Below are 15,558 nucleotides of genomic sequence, written 5' to 3'. Positions count from 1 at the left end.
ACTGACTCTAATGGGAAGAATAACTTGGTGGGCTAAAATAACTTTCGAAGGTGATATGTGAAGTTTCTAGCAACTTACCTAATCATTATTAGCAGCAATGTGGTAAACTGCAAACAACACAGACTCTTGGGTAAAAGACCTGGGTCTGGATGCTGGCTCTTCCTAGGAGACAGATTACATGACTACTGAAGATTTAGTTAGCCTCTCTGGGCCCCAGTTTCCTCAGCTGTGAAATCAAGCTATCACCAGATGCATTCCAATATCAAATAAAAGATTTCATTCACTCTAGTGCAGGATTAAGTGAATTACTGAGGATATAAATCATCTGGCACTAGTGGTGGTGATCAAGATGAAAACTAGTCTGCAGAAGATCAAAACATATTTTAAACAGTCCAGAGTTCTGAAAATGTTCTGAATTTGATAGTGGTGATGAAGGTTGCACTCTGTGTATATATTAAAAACCACCGAATTGAACAGATGTGTAAGATGGTGAATTCTATATGAATTTACTACAATTGAAAAAAAGAAAAAAGCCCAGCAGCATTGTTCTGGATAGCAAATGAAAGGCAAGTCAGGACTGAAAAGCTGGAATAAGCAATACCCTCCAAAAATTTAGAAGGGTTCTCCTGAAGACCCATTATTTAAAACAATATTCTGTAAGAGAGGCAGACATTTATTAAAAATTATCATTTAATATGGGCAGAATATTTTGTTTATTTGAAAACATCTAAATTCTAATGGAAAAGCTGAAGTCACGTTCCTAGGCTACACTTCTGTTTTAATCTGAAGATTAATCTGCCTTCATATTTAAAGTTTTAAAACACAAAAGGGCTTATGTTGACTGTATACATGGAAAAAATGTTTTCCCCCATAAAAACCATCTGCCGATCATTCCCAGACTTGGCCATTTTCTTCTTAGAACACACAGTACGGCACAGAAATGTCATATTGAAAGTCTGAAAAGCACCGTTTCACTGGCAAAGGCACATTTTAAGCATTATTTTAAATTCTTTGTTCCTAAATATACATCAATTTGGGAAAGCCCAGCCTAAACTGGAAAGCTCAGAGTAGATAATAACTTCTAACTACTTACATTGTATACCTTCATAAAAGGTAACAATAATTAAACTCCTCACCAAATCACTGTCTCTAGCATGAGGCAGTTAGCTGGTCTGTGGCTTCTACTCTTCTGCAGAAAACTAAGTATCAAGGAAGTGATGTCAGAGAAATAAAGTCTCAGAGCCTGCTCAAAAAGGAGATAAAAAAGGAGATAATAAAAGTATCTGTCTTTGTATCAATGAAAACAGTACCTGGCACAAAGCCAGTGCTACAGAACTGTTTGCTATTACTATTCTAATTCTTAAATGAGAAAATTAGAGTACACAGTAGCAAAGGGAGTCCCATATACTCAGAGATAACTAATAAACATTTTCTGCCCCCTAAAATGCCTGTACTAGAAAGCTCAAAGTTTGCTGTAGCAGAGATTTTTTATATGACTGCCATGTGTACAGTATTGACTGTCTAATGTTTCCTAGGTGAATGAATACTGCATGTGTGCTCACTAGATACACTCACATCTGTATTTCTTACTTTCTTATTCCAAGAATTAACACTGATAATCATTCTGTTGCTTCTCTCTTATACAAAGGTATCTATTTACTGCTGATTTTTCTGTTCATAAGATCAATTATTAATAAGATGTGCCGAAAATCCGAAGATAAAAAGTTAATGCCATATCAAATAGAATAATTTTGTTTTACAATTTAAATATACACAGAAAAAATAAGAATGGCAATATAACAAAACGTTAACAATGGTTCTCTAAGAGGTAGGTTATGGATGATGATTCCACTTACATGAGGTACCTAGAGGAATTAAATTACCAAGGACAGAAAGTAGAAAGGCAATTGTCAGGCGCTGGAGACACAGGAGAAAGGAGAGTTAGTGGTTAATGGGTGCAGAGTTTTAGTATAAGGAAGATGACAACAGCATGAATTTTAATATACTTAATGATACTGAACTGTATAGTTATAGATGAAATGGTAAATTTTATGTGTTGTGCATTTTAAACATAATAAACAAAACAAAACAACAAGCTCAAAGAAACAAACACCCAAAAGCACATCAAGGGATTTCCCTGGCGGTCCAGTGGTTAAGACCCCGGGCTTTCAATGCAGAAGTGGTGGGTTCAATCCCTGGTAGGGGAACTAAGATCCTATATGCCACACAACCCTAGTCAAAAAATTTTTGTGTTTAAAAATTAAGAGATTTTTTTAAGTTGAGAGGCATAATCGAAGGAGGCCAAAATTACTACATTAGAGGCAGTTTTGACAAAAATCTGTATTTATACTTCCTAATATAATGTTTTAGGCTATCTCTACTTTAAATGTGACTCATAATAAAACTTCAATTGCAAAAATATCTGATAGAGCACATATATTTAATACATAAAAAAACTCCTACATCTCAATAATAATTTGATATCAAAAAATAGGCAAAGAATCTGTACAGACACCTCGTCAAATGGCAAACAAGCACATAAAACATACTGAACATTAAGTCAACAGGGAGAGGCAAATTAAAACCAATATGAGATACCACTACAAACTCACAAAAATGGCTAAAATAAAAAAAGACTGACAGTATCAAGTATTAGCAAAGATGTGAAATAGCTGAAACTCTCATAGATGGCTAGCTGGAATGCAAAATTGCAAAGCCACTTTGGAGAAGTTTGGTGGCTCAGACAGTAAAGAATCTACCTGCAATGCAGGAGACCTGGGTTCAATCCCTGGGTTAGGAAGATCACCTGGAGAAGAGAATGGCACCCCACTCCAGTATTCTTGCCTGGAGAATTCCATGGACAGAGAAGCCTGGTGGGCCACAGTTCATCGGGTTGCAAAGAGTCAGACATGACTGAGCGATTAACAATGGCAGTTTCTTAAAAAGTTCATATTCATGAAATTAACTAGCCACCAATTTTAGTCCTATGTATCTATCTACTCAAGAGAAATGAGAATAAATGTCCACATAAGAGACTCGGGTATAAACATTCAAAGCAGCATAGTAGCCAAACCAAGGCGAAATAACTCAGATGGCCATCAACTGTTAAATGGATAAACAAAATGCAGCAGATTCACACAATGGAACACTGCTCAGTAACAAGAAAAGATAAGAGAGTATAACAGAAAGCAGACAATGGGTGCCTGGGCTAGGGACGGGAGGACTGGCTGCAAAGCACATGAGGGCACGTTCTGAGGTTACGGAAATAGTCTGTATCTTTATCGTGGTGGTAATCACACCACTGACTGCACACATTTGTCACTGAATTGTATATCTTAAATAGGTGAATTCTACTGTATATAAATCATACTCAATAATGACCACTGAGAAAAATCAATTACAATGAGAAGCAATGAAACTGAGACATAGCAGCCCTTCTCAAAAACTGATTTCTTTAGTTGATAACGTCTTTATCCTTGTAGTGTTTGAATTAATCACTCAAAAATATTGGGGTAAGAAGTAGAAACAAAAAGGGGGAAGATTAAGGATGTTTCTCTCAGACTATTCTGACTTTTCTAACTTGGAAAATATAACTAAGATATGGCCAAGACTACACTTCACACTAAAAGGTAAATCCAGGCAAACAATGCAATTCAAGAAAAGGGGAAAAGATGAGGGCTATATATTAATTCTATCTCAGTAAAACTGGAAGAAAAGAGAGAAGAGGGGAAAAAAAGAATATATTATCTTCAAATACTTCAGAGGGGCATTTATCATATATGAAAATTAATGTAACTCTAACTGGTAGATACTATAACATTCTAATTTTTAAACATTATTATTTATTCATGAAGTCAGTCAACTCTTCCTGGATTTAAAAATTGCTGAAATAAAACTTTTCTAAAAAGCCCAGATTACTTATTTCAGTGCACTAAATCTAGCACTAAGCGCTAGAAAATGTACTTCATATTTTAGTTGAACTGAAGCACTTAGAAGTCTATATCTGACAAGCTAGTTGTAAAGTTGCCTCAGTTTCTCTTGGGGAAAACCACATTCCAAAGCGTTACCACAGATCTCTTTTATTTGGAGTGACTGGGCTGTCTAAGGAGGGAAAGAAACTTGCTTCTGAGCTTGAATAGGAATTTCTCAAAGCTAAAGAGAGTGCTCTAAACTCTGCCAAATTGTGGATGGTATATAAACAGACACAATATTTATTTTGGGACAAAGATTCTGCAAGCAAATGAGCAAACCGCTCCAGAAGCAGCAGTTACAGAACTCTGAAGACATTTAAAGTTAAGAGTTTTTGTCTTCATTCGTTAAATCAAAGGCTATGAAATTGCTTTGTTATTTTATGCTGATAAAAATGAATGATAAAAAGATTTTTTAAGTATGAATGTTCAGAAAAGAAAAATAAGTAAAACATATAACTTATCAAAAAGTTTAAAAGTTAACTGCTCTAATGCCACTTTATAACTACTCCCAATGTCTGCTACTGTTATCTATCAATTAAAATTGTAAGTAATAAATAGCAATGCAAAAACTATAGAAAGTTTAACCTCTTTTTCTGGGACCACATGTAGTATATCTGGATAAAACTAGATAGTATATTCAATTTCCATAGAAAAAATAGAAAACAAACAATAGCACTATAATTTCTTCAGTTTATAAGATTTTCATACCCTCTAACTTCATGCTCACAAACTAGGATTATGCAGTAAGCATAATCATTAATTTTAAAATCTAAGGAGGCTTTAAAAAACACAAAATGCATGCAAAAACCATTAATCTGACCACTCAAGACTAATAACTTATGGTCAACCGTAACCATTTGCATTTGTTTGAAATAAAAATTAATTGGAAGTAAGTTCCAAGAGGAAAGATCAAAGGAACAGGGTGTTGCTTGATCCAACAAAAATTTCACACAAGAATGATTTAAATTCTAATCTGTTGCATTCCTTGTCTTCTGACAGCTAAATTAGAAGAAAGCAAAAAAAAAAAAAAGAAGAAGAAGAAAGCAGTTTAAGTTAAGGGAGAATTATGAACATTTTGGCTGTCTAGGTTTATAAAATACCAGGATGGACCATTGGGGAAAGATGTAGTCTCCCAACACTATACTGCTACCTGAAGTGAAGCTGACCTAAGGCCTCTATAGCACTGAAAATCCTTGATTATCTACGATCTCATTCTACAAACCTATCAAATAGTATAGCTTTGGATAGGGCTTGACAATTAAGAAGGCATTTTCACATATTCTGGTACTTCATTTAATCCTCACATGAGGTTTATGAACAGGGAAGACATTCTGATTCCCATTTACAGCTAAGGAAAACAATTGTGATTGTCTTCTGACTCATATCCAGAGCTCTCTCCACTATACAGTATAATTTTAAACCTCTTCTAAGAAAGACCGTTAATAAAGAGTCAGCTTTATCTGTCAATAGCTCACTAGGTACCTGGGTGCAAAAGTTTTAAATATATTTGAAAGGCAGACTATAAAAGTGTGTGCTCTGACTTGATGGTCAGTTATCCACTAACAGACCCTTCTTACTGAAGACTCTAGGTTTGAAAATATTCCAACAAACACAAAGGCAGAAAGAATGAATAAAAAGACTGATTTTGTGAAGCCCATTTTCTTAGATCATAAAGCCATATTTCAAATCTAAGAGAATATGGAACTTCTGTTTCCTATTAGCATTCTAATTTTTTTCCTGAATTCATCAGATTTAAGTGAACACTGGAAGCCAGCCTCTAAGATGGCCCCAATGATCCCAGCCTCCTCCCATATATGTGAATAAACCACCTCCCTCCCTGCTGAGTGTGGGCTAGACATAGTGACTCGCTTCTAATGAACAAGAAGAAAAAAGTGATCAGAGAATAAGTCATAAAAAGCAGGATGACCTCATTCTTTTTCTCTCTATGGAAAGGAATATATGACTAGGAATTGAAGCCACCAACCAAAAGTCATGTGAGTGAGTTTGCAAGGGGATCCTTTAGCTCCAATTAAGCCTTCAGAGACTGAAGAGCCCCAACAGCTGGACTGCAACCTCATGGGAGACCCTGAGCCAGAACCAGCCAGCTAAGCTACTCTCAGATTCCTGTGAAAGGGCAGAAAGGGATGAAATATTATCTGGACTGTGGGTGGTGTTTACATGGATGTGCACATTTGTTAAAACTCAAATTATACACTTAAAATGAGTGCATTATTTGATAAGTAAACTATACTTTAATAAAGCTGATTTTTTTAAAAAAAAGACACTGAAATCTTGAGATAAGCAGACAAAGGGTCACTTAAGAAAAAGCTGTGCCATCATTTAAGAAGTTAAGAGTGAGTGTTGAAAACAGAAGCTGCAACAAGCTACCACCACAAACTCACATGCCCTAAACTGCTCAAAATTGCTCCACTCACAGCTTTTCTCATCTCAGATGACTGCAATCCCATACTCCCAGTTGCTCTAACCAAAAAAAGTTGTAGTCATTGACTCTCACACCTCACTTCCAATCTATAAGCAAATCCTGTTGGCTCTATCTCAGATATTCCTGGACTATGACTCCTCACCGTGTCCACTGCTACCACCCTGGTCTTTCACCAAGATTACTGCAACAGCCCAACAGGTCCCCCTGCTTCACTCTTGCCTGCTAAAACTGCTGTTAACCCAGCAGGTGGAGTGATCTTTTCAAAACTAAAGGCAGATCATATAATTCATCTGCTAAAAAAGCAGAAACTACTCTCCAATCCACTCAGAATAAAAGTCCATTGTTGTTCCCATGGCCTCCCACAGTCATATAAACTGGCTTCTTGCTATCTCCTTAATCTCTTCTACTACTCTCCTCTTTGGTCAGTGTACTCCAGCCGCACTGGCCTACTTATTGTTTAACAAACACACTGTGCAAGCTCCCACTCCAGGGCCTATACAAGGCTATGTCCCCTGTTTGGATCACCTTTCCCTCAAATATCTGCATTGCTCATCATTCCCTATCTTCCTTTAGGTCTCTGCTCAAATATGATCTTCTTTACCCAGTCTATCCTGTTTAAAATTGCAAACATTCCTGTTCATTGATGAACCTTATTTTATTCTAATTTTCCTTTTATCCCCCCCCTGAGCATTTATCACTTTGTAACATACTACGTAACTTATATACTGTGCATACTGCCTGTTCTTCCATTCCTTCCACAAAACAACCTGTAGGGCAGGATCTTTGTTTTGTTTATTCATATATCAAGCGCCTAGAACAGTGCTCACTAAATTACATAATAGGTATTAAACAAAGACCTTCTGAATGAATGAATTTTTGAATAACTCTGCCAGTTACTGAGCTAAGCACTTTATATACACTATTTTATTTAATCACTAGGGCCACCCTGGGACACATTCATTAACCTTTTATTGAGGACCATAAAGATTAAATAACTTGTCCAAAGTCACAGAATAAATGAAGTAGTATATGAAGCCAGGACTTAACCTCAATTTACATGTAACTCTAAAGGCTCAATTTCTCAAAGCTGGGTTTGAATGGGAAGAGAATTAAGCTGCTTTAGGACCTAACCAGGTTGAAAGTACGTGGAAGAAGAGACACTGATTTTGGATTTAATATAAGGAGCAGAGGCAAATAATTAACATTTAGGGAAACTGCTTCAATTCGCTTTGCTTCTAATCCTATGGGGACAGAAATAAACGCTAATGGTTATCAGAAGAGAAGTAAGAGCCTGAGCTCTATGGATGAGAAAACACGGGTTAGTATCTTTCCTCTAAATTCATTGCTGTACTTATCCTAGTGGTAAACAGCGAAATACTAGCAGGGTTTTGTTTTTTTCCCTTTAAATGTTGTTGGTTTTTTTTTTTCATTAAAATGCTTTCTTTTTCCTAGATTCTACTGGTGTAGAAAGTATTGGTAAAATTATATATGAGAAATATATCATCTATACACAAACATTTACCAATTTAAATCTGAGGGAAAGATACAGATTTCTGCCAGTATTACCATCCTTGGAACACAGCCACGTTCATTTGTTTACACATTGTCTATGGCTCCTTTCACACCATAACAGCAAACTTGAGAAGTTGCAACAGAGATCATATGCCTGCAAAACTGAAAATATTTACTCTGGCACTTTACAGAAGAAAATCACAAAATGAATATTAATAAAATATAAGTTTCCAGATTTCTTGCATCAGTTCTATCATTTTTCTTGATATATTTGAAAACACATTCTCTAAATTCTAGAACAAGCTATCTAAGGTTTTTGTTCTTGCTGATCATATAACTAAAAACATCTCAACGGCTTAAGTCCAAGGAAAATATGGTCTTCAATCTACTAAACAGATATCATTAATTCAAGCAAACATATTCTAGTAGAATTAACACCCATTTACTAGTTATTAACTACTAGAAGATTTTAGTAACACTGAGATGTCAGTCATGAAATCCTAAGAGTTTAGCATAAAAGTTGAGAGGAAAGAAATTTTTTGATATATGTTTTTAGTATCTGAGCTAACAAGTTAAAGTTTAAGGAAGTTTTTAGAACAAGGAAAACAACATTCACACATTCACATACCAAACAGACAAAAAAGCAATAATTGTACACTGTCATTACTTTCCAATTTCTCCTTTATATATTAATTACCAAGTAGTAAAACCTGGAACATTTGCTTTTAATCTTCCAAGCAAACAAGTCTAATACATAAAAAAGCAAACTTCAAACTTATTACGCATTTTAAAATTCTGTAATCTATTTTCCCTCTCCCCATCAAAAGATTAGTTGGTTTGTAACTCACAAAAGATCACACTTTATTTCACAAAATTAAAAAGGAAAAAAAAACCACAACTCTTCATTGTATATATACAAGATATGAAAATCCTTTTTATAATACAGCCCAATACAAAAATCTTTTAAGTTCCTCAAAGGAATATTTAGATGTTCCTCATATTTCGCAAATAGTGATAGGTTATACTATTCAGAATGACACTTAGAAAAGAATTTTAGCAAGTTAATAAAAACAAGTATAGAAACATGCCACAAAGGAAACAGGAGAAAGACTGAGTACAAAATGAGGTAAAAAACTTTTTTTCTTTAAATATTTTATTTCAAGAAGTCAATTTCTACATTAAAAGATGAACCAATCCAAGACACTATTCATTAACATTTCATCAAAAGCACATAATTCATTTAACTTAGATTTTAATAGGGCTCTCAACTTAAACATCTCTACCTACACTTATCATATCTTTGATCTAAAACTTCCTACATAAAAATTTTAAGATATTTGTTTCCCAGAAGCTTTTCCTCAGAACAAAAAAAATTTCCATGTTAACGTTTTCATATATTCTCAAAATTAAATTTGCTACATTAAGAAGTGGAAACCTATCCATGAATCATTTGTATATACTATTAAATTTTAAGCTTAAGTCTGTTTCCATTTTTCTCTAAATTTCATTAAAAAAAAAAAACACTATAGTCACACACGTTTTAGTAAAACAAAAAATTTCTTGTCCACACTTTTGAAGGAATTAGGTTTCAAATGTTACATATAAAAAAGCACACTACTCTCTTTAAGGGTGAGAACTTTCTGTGGCAAATGACATAAGCATGATATTAGCAATGAAATTATATAAAACACTCGATTTTTAAAAATTATATTGTATCTTTTTAATATGGAATGAAAGCAAATCTGATCACACGTCTATAATCAGACCTGTGATCTCTTTCTTAAAATATCAATCATCAGGTAATCTCTAATAGTAAAACAATCCACAGTATTTCAAATTGCAAAGAAATGTTTCCTACCTTGCCTGCTTCTCTTTCTAAGTCGACATACTCTCTGCTAGGTGTTTGTCGCTGTTCGCCCTGCCAGCTGGCCGGAAAAAACTGGAGAGACAGATTGGTTCCTGTGGCCACAAAAGCCTTTTAGAAAAATCAATACAAACAGGATCAGGAGCAGGACATTACATAAATTATGCAGGCAGTCATTTATTTTTACATCAGTTTCTGTCTTAAGCCAGGCAGCACCAAGATTACTTAAAAGTAAAAAAACATGCACTCGTCATTTTTCTTAAGTATTAAGTTACAAACATCTGATTCCATTTTGAGGACATTTGCCATTGGCTGCTTAAATATAAAATCAGACATGGAATCAATACTTTCTTTCAGGTCATTTTTTGCTGACGTTAGTACAACGCACTGCTAATGTCTAACCAGAAGCCCCCACTACTACATTTAAGAACTTATATTTTTAAGTGTAAAAATCACTGAAGAGCTGAATATTTTGAATTTTAAAGCATACCACAATTTAAAGTTGTGTAAATGAGACAGTTTAATTTTTCTTGAGTTTCCGTGCTCAAAGAAACACTATGCTTCAAAAACCACGCTAAAAATGCCCTCGGAGATGACTGGAAGTGAAAGTATCTCCCTAATATATCACATTGGGAGGATCTCATTATCATGAATAAACTAACCAAATATCATTTTCAGTGATTTTTAATAACCAAAATTTATAAGATGAAGACAATATCCTCCATTATGGTTTTCAGTAGAACTCACTCTCAGAGACAAAAATTCCAGTTTCAGGAAAGGCTCAGCTTAAAAAACACACACTTTTTCATCCCCATAGATGTCTATTTTATCCAGAGTTTCCCAAATTCCAATCACTTGCACACTGAATATGAATGAATGTTAATTAACTAATAGCTCACTATTGGAAAAAAATGCACTTGGGACTGTCTCTCCTCTGATAAAGTATACATTAGCATGTGATATGACAGTACTCATCTCTCTAAAACCCTGGATGAATTTTTAAAAACGTATTTTCAAAAATCTGACTTTAGGAAAACTGGATCTGACAATAACAAAAGAGTATTCATCTAATATTTATAAAAGATTTGGATGGCACAGCTCGACAGACAGAACAATCTAAAACCATTTCAATCAAGTGCCATTCTGTGTAGCCCCAGAGCAATTTAACTCTATACTTTCCCCTAGTTAAAAATGGAAGTAGCACTGTCCCTCTTTCCCAGGGAAATTCTAAAAGAAATAATAAAGAGCATTAAATTCTGCTTTTCATCATCTAAATAAATGTAAACTCTGTTGAAATTAGAGAACTTTTTGTTTTAGATTACTAATTAAAATTCTAAAGCATGATTTGCTTCCAAGCATAGAGTCTTCATCTGAAAGCTAGGGTTCACATTCTTGGGCAATTTGTTTAAAGCATGAGCTGATTCAGCTATCCACTAGTTCCCAAAGATAGGGGCTTAGATTCTTTACAGATAAAAATTACAGCACTTCCTATTTCTATGATTCATACTAGAAGGTGCAGTGGTCAATCTAACTGCTAAATCTCTATAGATAACTTTAATGGCATTTCCCTAATCACTTGGGATACCTTTTCTTGTGGTAAATACTTATACGAATAGAGACTAAACAAACATCGATATTACGATATTAACCTTAAGCACTTTGCCAACTATTAGCATAAGTTTAAAAAACAACCACTGAAGTGAAAAGTAGACTCTAGGAGGCAAACTGCCTAGGATGACCTGAGGCAAATCACTTCTCTCAGAACCTCAGTTTCCAGTACTTGTCAAGTATTTAGAACACCACCCAGTAAAGGCTACATGTATTTGCTAAATACAATGAGAAGTAATTCTTAGCTGAAGAAGACAGCCAACTCTTTCAGTCTCAGACAATGAACACATAAGAGATCCTGTCCATGAATGAATACCCTGCCAAAATCCGGCAGCCATGTTTCTTCAGTAGTCACCTAGTAACAAACCCCTCGGTCACAGTGTATCCCAAATCAGCTCTGGGCTAAGTAAAGCCATTCTGCAACTCTTATTACCTCACCTCACCTACCGCCTGAAGGCCAACCTCAGAAGAGATTTCCTGCTTCATCACTTCATGTCCATTATCTCATCAACATACCTCTCTGAGACCGGAGAAGTGGTAAAAACAGATACACACTCTAGAATACCATTTCTCAAATTTATCTGACCACAGAACTTTTCTTTTTTTTAATGGAACATCTACAATACACAGGAGTTGGGAAATTTTTATTTGAAAACATAAAAATCCACACTGGTAAAAGTGGCTGTATGGAGAATTCTCAGAATGTCCTGACTATATTTTATGAGGTTTCATTAAATCGTAAAATAGCACACTTGAGCCAATCCAACATACCTTTTATTCTTCCATCTTCAAGACTACAAAGTTTTTACCACTTTCACAGTAGTCACCATACCTCTCATAAGTATTTTTTATTAATCATTAGTGTTGAAGATATCTCTTAATACTCTTACTATAATACAAGAGCTTATATAAGGAATATATGATTTTACCAAATAGATTCTACCCCTCACCTATAATCATGCTTATCTCATGCTATGATACAGTCTTGTTAAGTTTTATAGCTAAGAAGAGATGAGCATCACAGCCTTGTTTTTTTTACATCTAAATACAAAATAAATTCATTAACCTCACTGATAAGGAGGTGTTCATAATAAAAAAAAAAGGAGAGAAGGGTTGGACATAGTTTAGAGAACTATGTATTTTTATCATACATGGCTGCTATTAAAATAGAAGCAAAAAAAATGGCTTTCCCCACCTATTTTCCACCACCAAATAAGTAAAAGCCACAGCCTGTTTACAAGTCGTAAGATAAATTTGGGGCATTAAATGAAGTTACCTTTAAATTCAAATAATCAAGTGCTTATGATACAAAAGATACTGTGCAAAACCCATATAAAGGGGGCATATATGAAATTAATGTGGTCTCTATCCCCTAGAAGCTAAAACTCCGTTAATGTAAGTACGGCTAACATTGAATTAAAGGGAGAAAACTGGAGAGGAAAAAGTGAAATTCCTTCCAAATACAAAGTTATATTATTCAACACATTAAATTGTGCTGTCTTAATCACAATTCTTAGATGAAATTCAAACTACCTATCTTCTGTAACTTAAATACTTGTCAGAAATTAAGAATTTATTAAAATTTGTAGGATCAGATTTTTGGAAGAAGGCCTAGAATTAGAATGTCTGATTTATCCCTGAAGAGGAATTTATAACAAATACAAGCAACCTATAATACTGCTATAACAGTAAATTCATGTTATATACGATATAGTAATTGAAATATACTATGAATTCATATATATTCAAATACACTTATACTTCCAATTCATAATCACAGGCAGTAAAATTTGATATGACAGAAAACATCCTATTAACTATATTTCCCTAGGTTTCCCCAAAACCCTCAGCTCTAAAAAATTACAATAGCATTTTATAGCTCATCTTTTATACTTACATCAATTACTTCCAAGAAATCCATTGGTTGGGTATACCATCCACCTTTTCCAAAAGGAAATCCAGACAAAGGATGATATAGTCACTGAACCAACTAAGGAAGGAAAGATTCTTCTACCACTTAGTGCCAAAACTAAAAACTATTTGTCCTATACATCTGAATCATGTAACAATCACAACTACTCAAGGAAGCGGGCTAAAAGCTAGACATTTTCTTTTATAATGGGCAATAATGACCAAATATTCTAGAGTTCCTAGTAAAGTTGGTCATATCTTCTCATTATCTGTAATACAACTTAAAAAGCCTTTGTCTTAAAATCAAAATATTTTTTAAAAATAAACTTGATTTCAGTGATGAAAAGGGAGAATTTTATGATATGTGAATTATGTCTCAATAAAAATATTCTCTCCTGTACAGGGAATGGGAGAAGCAAATGGTCCAACATGTCTTGCTATTGTTAACCTAAATTCAAACTGCGCCTGTAGCTTCAAGTGTGTGAAGATGCACAGGCCCAAGTCATGGAGCAGATCATCAGATTCCATTATACAGTGCCTCAACTTCTTAAAAAATTAACAACCAGCCTCTACTCTTTAGTTTTTTCCAATGCACTTTTTGGCTCCATCATTCTCTCCTCATTAGCACCGCCAATAGGACAAACCAAAAGGAGAGGAACTAGGATACTTGAATTTTTTTTCAACATAACGTTTGGTGGAGGTAAAGCACCAAAGCTAACATCTAAAACCGGGCCTCAGATCGACTATGGGTTTTGCAAATCCATGCGATTCTTTAAAAACTGCAGGCCTAAGCGGGATATGTTTTTTTTAGGTTTGGAGGGAAAAAAAGATTTCTTTACGATTCTCCTGAAGCTTAATATGCGAAAAGATGGCACGTTTTGGTGGGGCTTTTTTTCTCTCTTAGGACAACAGATAACTGGATTTACCTGGATTTACCCTCTGATTTATTCTCAGCTCTAATGAAAAAGAGATAGCTTCACACATAGATTTACGCAAAATCTAGCTTAAGAACCAAACTATTGCCCAAGAAACGATTTTGAACGAAGTCCATTTCTTTTTCCCTACGGGTGTTTTCTTCCTACTAATATCCCCTACTAATCTCCCGACCCTTTCTTTAATCAGGGTCATAGCCTACACAGTGACCTTTCCTGGTTTAGTTGGGCTCGGGTTTGAGATCCACTCGCGGCAAACTGTCCGCCGAGTCGTGTGTGGGAAACATAATCCACCCGCCGAAGGCCACCGGGAAGCGTCTCCCCGCGAGGACTCGGCCCGCCAGTGTCTGGTTTCGCATTTTGAATCCCGAGTAGGAAGTGAGACGGCGCCCGCTCAGTTCCGGGAGCCGCGGCGTTCACGGCGCCGTCCGGAACCGGCCTGGGCCGCGGCGGCCCCAGTGCAACAAGTGACCCGCGCGCGCCTCACTCCCCTGCGCCCCCGTCCCGCCGACTTACGATTTCCGAGCGGCCGTCGCGGCAGGCGTTCTGGAAGCGCGCCTGGCGCTCCTCGTGGGGCCGGTCCCTGAAGCCCGTGTACTTAATCTGCAAGGCAGAGACGGCCCGAAATCAGGAGCCAAATCCGCGACGCCGTCCGCCCCGCGCCGCCCCGATAAGGGCAAGCAGAGTCAGCGGGCAGACGGCTGCCCGGGCGAGATTGCCCCTCCGCGGGCGCGCCGGCGCGGGGATCCCCGGGGCCGCATCGCCCAAACTTTTCTCCGCCCGGGCCCGCTCAGGGCGCGCCGCGGCCTCCCCGCCGCCCGCCTGCCTCACCTCACATTCGCGGCTCAGCTTCCTGAAGAACTCCTCGTTCTCGAACTTGCTTCTCTGGTCGGGCACGACGCGCGGCATCTTCCCGCCCTGAGGCCGCGCCGGCCGCCGGGCTCCAGGCTTCCGCGGGCACCCGCTGGCCGGCTCCGCGCTGACCGACTGACCGCCCACCCGCGGCGCCCCGACTCTCGCTTCCCTTTGTTTCAGGCGCCCGCCCGCGTGGGCTCCCGCGCCCGGGAGTCTAAGGTGCCGCCGTCCGCTCGAGCCCAGCCCACGCCGCCGCCGCCTAAGCCGTTGCCTACCGCCCGCGCGGATCCAACATTCACCGCCCCCAGCCGCCGCCGCCGCCGCCGCCGCCACTTCCTCTCACCGCCCACCTCGCTAGCCCGCCCGCTCCGCCCCGCCCCGCCCCCCTCGGCCCCACCCCTCCTCCTCGCGCGCCCGCCCGCCCCAAACTCCGGCAAACAAAACGCACCATTCACAACTCTG

General features: G+C 37.3%; 1 protein-coding gene across 5 annotated transcripts in view; it reads right to left on the bottom strand.

The window, feature by feature from the left end:
* The window catches only part of CBFB (core-binding factor subunit beta), a 47,461-nt gene extending 32,264 nt beyond the window's left edge, over positions 1-15,197 (bottom strand). For 3 of the 5 annotated variants that reach the window (XM_068992066.1, XM_068992065.1, XM_068992068.1), the window contains exons 1-3: positions 15,073-15,197; positions 14,758-14,844; positions 9,785-9,901 (exon numbers count right to left, since the gene is read on the bottom strand). In XM_068992066.1, the coding sequence (XP_068848167.1) occupies positions 9,785-9,901; positions 14,758-14,844; positions 15,073-15,150 (282 nt within the window). In that variant the 5' untranslated portion in view covers positions 15,151-15,197. The remainder of the gene's footprint in view (positions 1-9,784; positions 9,902-14,757; positions 14,845-15,072) is intronic. The other 2 variants (XM_068992067.1, XM_068992069.1) reach the window with 2 other exon arrangements.
* Positions 15,198-15,558: the final 361 nt, after the last annotated feature.

Source organism: Capricornis sumatraensis, chromosome 20, assembly GCF_032405125.1.
Source record: "Capricornis sumatraensis isolate serow.1 chromosome 20, serow.2, whole genome shotgun sequence".
NCBI lineage: Eukaryota > Metazoa > Chordata > Mammalia > Artiodactyla > Bovidae > Capricornis > Capricornis sumatraensis.
Note: the sequence above shows the minus strand (reverse complement) of the source record. Positions and strands in the feature narration are given on the sequence as shown.